At 44.2% G+C, this 7,500-nt stretch overlaps 1 protein-coding gene across 1 annotated transcript in view; it reads left to right on the top strand.

Annotated features, from left to right (window-relative positions):
* LOC115552663 (neuronal acetylcholine receptor subunit alpha-7) overlaps window positions 1–7,500 on the top strand; it is a 37,738-nt gene that overhangs the window by 26,503 nt on the left and 3,735 nt on the right. Inside the window, exons 6-7 of the mRNA XM_030368940.1 lie at window positions 434–628; window positions 7,280–7,366. Coding sequence (XP_030224800.1) covers window positions 434–628; window positions 7,280–7,366 — 282 coding nt within the window. The remainder of the gene's footprint in view (window positions 1–433; window positions 629–7,279; window positions 7,367–7,500) is intronic.

Genomic DNA, 7,500 nt, shown 5'->3' with positions numbered 1-7,500 from the left:
CGCTGATTTTGAATCAGTGGGACGAGTGGGCATCACAGAGATAATAATCGAAAATAATGAGCTGAAATTAGTTCATGGATTGATGCATGGATAGAAAGACGGATGAATGGATGGCTGATAGTTGGATGGATGCATAGAATGACACTGATGGACTGGCTTTAAAATTATGAATTCATTTGTTACGGAGAATTGTCCACAATCAAAAGGTAAATTACATGGCTTAGAAATGTGCCATGAAGTTCCCATCAAACACCCTCCAACCAATCGGCTCCGCAGATTCACCTGTGAGTCCTGAAGCTCTGCCCCTCTGCCGATGTGTTCCAATCTGATGTGGCAGTTAATTAATCCTCACAGATGTCATTCATATTTATAAGTGATATCTTATGTAATGTGCATTTGAATGTCATGATGTTGCGGTCCCCCCCTTCCAAAGGTGTGCCAGCCAAGCGAAACGAGCTGTACTACGACTGCTGCAAGGAGCCGTACCCGGATGTGACCTTCACGGTCACTATGCGGCGGAGGACACTGTACTACGGCCTCAACCTGCTCATCCCCTGTGTCCTCATCTCCGGCCTGGCCCTGCTCGTCTTCCTGCTGCCCGCCGACTCTGGGGAGAAGATCTCCCTGGGTAGGGCCTAGAATCCAAATAATTATATAATAATATCATAATCAAACTAGGATTATAAAACGTAGCTTCATCACCATCGTCATCATCACGGTTGTCGTCATCAACATCATCATCGCGTGTGCGACTTACTAAAGAGCGTGTGAGATCTAAAACACACGCAAGCTTTATGAAGACAATACTCCCTTGTTAAATCCTGGCTCTGTCATTTCCAGCATGATTTATAAAATAATCCACAGGGATTATTAACAGCTCCATCCTGGCCTGCACATCATCACCTGAATTCTCCATTCCCTAATAAATCGGGTACTCCTGGGAAGCTGTCCATGTTCCTCCTGCCAGTAGCATATGCTTGTCTCAAAGTTTAAGCCATGCATGGATATGTCCACACGGCTGGAAAAGTGAATCTCTCTCTCTCTCACTCACTCTCTTTCTCTCTCTCTCACTCACTCTCTGCCTCACTCACTCACTCTCTCTCTCTCTCTCTCTCTCTCTCTCTCTCTCTCTCTCTCTCTCTCTCTCTCTCTCTCTCTCTCTCTCTCTCTCTCTCTCTCTCTCTCTCTCTCCCTCTCACTCACTCTCTGTCTCTCTCTCACTCACTCTCTGTCTCTCTCTCACTCACTCTCTTTCTCTCTCTCTCACTCACTCTCTGTCTCTCTGCCTCACTCATTCTCTGTCTCTCTCTCTCTCTCTCTCTCTCTCTCTCTCTCTCTCTCTCTCTCTCTCTCTCTCTCTCTCTCTCTCTCTCTCTCTCTCTCTCTCTCTCTCTCGTGCGCATGCGTGAGTGTTTGCTGAGCGAGTGTGTGGAGCGTGTTGGAGTGGATGGTTTTTCTTCCGAAGCAAGGTATCTGTAAATATACACCGGTGTTTTCTCACAATTGGTCGCTGTCCCTTTCCCTCACGTTGTTTTAAGCACCAGGAGGTTTTCACGCGGCGGGGGGGGGGGGGGGCGCTGATCGCGTCTTTACCCGGTCGCTATGGACGCGGTGGCCGCCGGCATCAGTAATAAGGGTAGCGGGGCTTTTAAAAATCTTACCCGCCGACATGGGCTTAAAGTCCCTGTTGGAGCGGAATACTCCGTAGAGGAGTGCTGTCTGGCAGTGGGTGAACTGGTGGGATATGACAGCATGAAAGCCGCATCCAGGATGAACAGCGCGATTGTTATTTTTGTAGACACGCTGGACAAAGTGAACACCGTGGTGGAGCGGGGAATTGTGTTGAGAAATACGCATATTGGTGTTTTCCCGCTGGTTAATCCTGCAAAAAAAGTAATTCTATCGAACCTGCCTCCGTTTATTAGCAACGAGGCTTTGGAAAGGGAGCTGTCACGTCATGGGCAAATTGTGTCAGCAATGAAGTTTCTTTCCTCCGGCTGTAAGTCAGCTCGTGTAAAACATTTAGTGGGTTTCAGAAGGCAGGTATACATGATCCTTAAAAACGAATATAATGATGAATTGAAGGTGGTGATGAAGTTTAAAGTCGATGGCTTTGACTACACCATCTTTGTAACCACTGAGTCAATGAAGTGTTTTGGCTGTGGGAAAGAGGGGCACTTGGCGAGAGGCTGTCCAGAAAAGAGGCAGGGGGTGGAAGCCCAGGAGCCACAGGCTGCACAGGCAGAGAGACAGGCTGAAGTAGTAGAGAGACAGGATGTAGTGGCAGAGGCAGTGCTCCAGGTTGTAGATGTGGAAGAAGGGAGGTCAGATGTAGTGGCAGAGGTGGTGGCTGCCGAAACAGGGGAGCAGGCAGGCAGTGAGGGGGGGTCAGAGGAGGCCGCAGCCCAGCGGCCAAATACAGATTCTCAGCAGGAGGGAGGGCAGCCCTCTGCTTCTACTTCTTCGTCTAATATAGTCATAAGTGCACCCACTCAGACTAGTGTTGAGGGAGAGGATGAAGAGGAAATGAACGTTGATATTTTAACAACTGATGGGGAGACAAGAACAAGAGATGAGGAAAATTTGTTTAAAGTGCCAAGGACAAAGAGAAAGACAAGGTCACAAGCAAAAGGGATAAGGTCAAAAAAAAAGGTAGTGCAGGATAGTGGGACAAATGGAGGCTCTGACACAGATAGTGATTTAGAGTCATCTGATTCATCTTTAGCTGATGGTCAGAAAGCCAATGGTTACAGTTTGGAGCAAATTCGTAGTTTCCTCGAGAAGATGAAAGGACGACGGGCTGTCAATGTAGGGGAGGTTTTCCCAAACCGCTCTTTGTTTGTTGAATCAGCTAAATGGTTGATCAGACACAGAGGCGCTGATGGTCTTATGGACACGGAAGTGTATAGACTCAGAAAGATTGTGCAAAGAGTGAACGCAGAAATCAGCAATGATCAAGAGTAAGGAGATACTTTTTTATTGTTTCATTACTCTTGCTGTACTGATGGCTAGTTTTAGAATCTCATCTCTTAATTTAAATGGAGCAAGAGATGCTAAAAAAAGAGCTTTGTTTTTTGAACTTGTAAAATTAAAGGGCATAGACATTTCTTTTTTACAAGAAACACACACCACTGCGGACATTGAAGTCGAGTGGAAACGAGAATGGGATGGCAATATCGTTTTTAGTCACAATAGCAATTTGAGTGCTGGAGTGGCAATTCTCTTTGCAAAAAACTTTTTGCCAGTATCGTTTGACTGTGAAGAAATTATAAAGGGAAGACTTCTTAAAGTCACTGCACGATATGAAAAAAGCACCTTTACATTGTTAAATGTCTATGCCCCTGTTAACCCACAAGAAAGATGTTGTTTTTTAAATAAATTAGCAGACACTCTTTCAGGCTGTGCTCAAACTGATTTCCTAATCCTAGGGGGTGATTTTAATTGCACTGTGGATGATTTAGACAGGAATCATTTGGAGCCAAATTTACAGTCAAGGAAGTTTCTAAAAAGAATTATTGCAACCTATGATTTGAGTGATGTGTGGAGATCCAAACATGGAAACTGCAGGCAATATTCATGGTCTCATGCCAGAGATAATTATATTACTCTGGCTAGATTAGATCGTTTTTATTGTTTTAATCATCATTTGCAGATTTTTAAAAAATGTTTTTTGAGTCCAGTAGGTTTCTCAGATCATTTTTTGTTGGTGGGAACTGTTTTTATAAGCAGGGTTAAACCTAAAAGTGCCTATTGGCACTTTAATATCTCACTTTTGAATGATTGTACTTTTAAGAAATGCTTAACCTTTCTTTGGGAAGAATGGAGGTGTAAGAAGCATGAACATTCATCCCTCCAGCAATGGTGGGACTTAGGAAAGGTGCGGGTTAAGCAGTTTTGTATACAGTACAACTTAAATGTTACTCGAGAGGCGGCTCAATCTATTAAAAACCTAGAGACCAGTATTGTGGAGCTCCAGGAATTGAGTAATTCTACTGGAGACCAATCACATCTTAAAGCTTTCAAAGACAAAAAAGCTGTTTTGGCAGACCTGCTGGGAGTAAGGGCCCAGGGTGCTTTGGTCCGATCTAGGTTTAGAAACCTAGTAGAAATGGATGCTCCTTCAAAATTTTTCTTTAATTTAGAAAAAAAGAATGGCCAAAACAGAATAATTCATTGTATTCAATCAGCTGACGGCATAGAGCTCACTCAGTCGGATGATATAAGAAAGAGGGCTGTGGATTTTTACACAGAGCTCTATAACTGTCAGTACACTGAGTTTGACCAGAGAGGAGAGTTGTTTTTTGACCAGCTCCCTCAGCTGTCAGAAGATAACAATGCTAGCTTAGAGCAACCACTGTCTCTGCAGGAATTGCAGGGGGCGCTCATGAGCACAGCTAATGGGAAAGCCCCAGGAATTGATGGTCTACCTGTGGATTTTTATAAGTGTTTTTGGTCCACGATCGGGGTGGACTTGCTAGAAGTCATAAATGACAGCTTGGCTGCAGGAAAGCTTCCTCTAAGCTGTCGTAGAGCAGTCCTCACTCTGCTACCTAAGAAGGGAGACCTGTCAGAAATTAAAAACTGGAGGCCGGTCAGTCTGCTATGTGCGGATTATAAAATTATATCAAAAGCACTAGCAAACCGTCTGAGAAGAGTAATTGGAAATGTAATTCATATCGACCAATCTTACTGTGTCCCTGGCAGGTCGCTAAAGGACAACATCTCCTTAATAAGAGACTACCTACAGATCTCCAAAACCTTAGGCTTGAATTTCGGTCTGATTTCCCTAGATCAGGAAAAAGCTTTTGATCGAGTGGAACATCAGTATCTTTGGGAAACGTTGGGTGCTTTTGGTTTCTCTCCTGTTTTTACCAACAAGATTAAAGTCCTCTATAATCAAATTGAAAGCGTGCTCAAAATAAATGGTGGCTTAACTGCCTCTTTTGCAATCAAGAGAGGTATTCGCCAGGGATGTGCATTGTCAGGCATGCTATACTCCTTAGCTATAGAACCCTTTTTGTCAAAAATAAGGAAAGCCTTGAGTGGGGTAAAACTGTCTGTAGATTGTGTACCGTTGCATCTGTCGGCATATGCTGATGATATTATTGTGGCAGTAAATAATGATGGTGATGTGGAAAAATTAATGAAGATTATAGAGTCCTTTGAAAATATATCTTCATCAAAGGTCAACTGGGCTAAAAGCAGTGCTCTTTTAAGTGGAAATTGGCATGGGAGGGTACCTAAGTTACCTGATGGGATTTTCTGGGAAAGACATGGCATCAAGTATCTGGGAGTGCAACTGGGTGATGACTCTGCAGAGAAAAGGAACTGGGAGGGAGTGGTGGAGAAGATGGAGGGCAGGCTGGGGAGGTGGCGCTGGCTCTTGCCCAGGATGTCATACAGAGGCAGATCAATCATTATTAACAACCTGGTGGCCTCTTCTCTGTGGCACCGGCTAGCTGTGTTGGAGCCTCCTGCAGGTCTTTTGGGGAGATTGCAGAGTATTATTGTTGACTTTTTTTGGGACAAGCTCCATTGGGTCCCACAAAGCATATTATTTCTACCTAAAGAAGAGGGAGGACAGGGCATAGCAAGTCTAGCAAGCAGGAAAGCAGCTTTCAGGTTACAGTTTTTACAAAGCTTTCTATACGGACCCCAAAATCTGCCGTGGAGACAAGTAGCTGGAATTGTTTTTGGTTGGGTTGGAGGTTTAGGTTTTGGAAAAACGTTGTTTTCTCTGGACTGTTCTTGCTTCAATCTTAATGTTTTACCACCTTTTTATCTAAGTGTTTTGAAAGCATGGAGTGTGATGGAGGCTGGTTGCTTAGAAGCCACATCCTCTTTGTACTGGCTGCTAAGGGAGCCCATTCTAAAGGGGGCTCGTCTAGCGGCTGCATGGGAGGAGGTGCCAAACATGACTGGATTACTGAAGGAGAAGGAGATAACAACTGTCCAGGAGTTGTTGCAGCTGGCTGGTGCTCAGGTGGACAATGCAGAAAACGTGGCAGGAAGACTGGCAGTCCGATCCACACGTGTGGTGGGACGTAGACTGGACGGTTTTAAGAAGGCCTTGTCCTCAGAAGACAGAGCTCTTCTGACTGGATGGTTTAAAGGAGACTTAACACCTGATCATAGTGACCCTTTCCCTAGGATATGCATCCGGCCTTTTGGGAAGGACTGTGAGGCTTTGGGTCCTCTGCTGGACAGGCAGGAGTGGATTTCCATGGACTCTGCGAGTGGAAAGTCCCTTTACATGGGATGTGTGAAAGCTTTAAATAAGGAAAAACTTAAAGGAAAGACTGACACTCCCTGGAGGGATCATCTCAGAGTAAAAGCTGAGGTCAAACCAGCATGGAGTACACTGTACAAGGCTCCAGTCACAAAAAACATTGGGGACTTGCATTGGCGTGTTTTACATGGAATCATAGCAGTCAATGGTTTTGTCTCTATTCTAAACCCTAGTGTGTCAGATAAGTGTCTCTTCTGTAACCTGAGGGAAACCATTTTTCACTGCTTTGTTGACTGTTCAAGACTGATTCCACTGTTCCAAAACCTGAGGTCCGTTGTGTCTTTGTTCAAAGAAAAATTTAGTAAACAGTTGTTCATATTTGGTTTCTCCTATAGGAAAAACAAAAAGAAGAAAGGCAAGCTCCTGAATTTTCTTTTTGGTCAAGCCAAGATGGCCATTTATTTAAGCAGGAGGGAAACGATAGATGGAGGCCAGAGACGTGATTGTGTGTCAATTTTCAAGTGTCTTGTTAGAGCCCGGATACGTTTTGAATATAATTATTACGCAAAGATGGAGGATGTGGATACGTTTAAAGGTGTTTGGGACAGTGAAGGCATCCTTTTCTCTATAAAAGACCCAGACATTACCTTTACAGATCTGTTGCTTTAGTTTGTTTTTGGTTTTTGTCTCTTCTGTTTTTTTCTTTTTTCTTTTTGTTTTTATTTGTTGTATTTTATTGGGTGTTGTGTGTGTTTTTGTTTTTGTAAAAATATGTAAATAAATAAGCGGTTTTAAAAACTCAAAAACTCTCTCTCTCTCTCTCTCTCTCTCTCTCTCACTCACTCACTCACTCACTCACTCACTCACTCACTCACTCACTCACTCACTCACTCACTCACTCACTCACTCACTCACTCACTCACTCACTCACTCTCTGTCTCTCTCTCACTCACTCTCTGTCTCTCTCTCTCACTCACTCTCTCTTTCTCTCTCTCTCTCACTCACTTTCTGTCTCTCTCTCACTCACTCTCTGTCTCTCTCTACCACCAGGGATCACTGTGCTGCTCTCGCTGACAGTCTTCATGCTGCTGGTGGCAGAGATCATGCCGGCCACGTCTGACTCTGTGCCTCTGATCGGTAGGAGATGCACAGTTCTGTGTTATTGTTTGTTATTGTGTGTGTGTGTGTGTGTGTGTGTGTGTGTGTGTGTGTGTGTGTGTGTGTGTGTGTGTGTGTGTGTGTGTGTGTGTGTGTGTGTGTGTGTGTGTGTG

The sequence above is a fragment of the Gadus morhua genome, chromosome 10 (genome assembly GCF_902167405.1).
Source record: "Gadus morhua chromosome 10, gadMor3.0, whole genome shotgun sequence".
Classification (NCBI taxonomy): domain Eukaryota; kingdom Metazoa; phylum Chordata; class Actinopteri; order Gadiformes; family Gadidae; genus Gadus; species Gadus morhua.
Note: the sequence above shows the minus strand (reverse complement) of the source record. Positions and strands in the feature narration are given on the sequence as shown.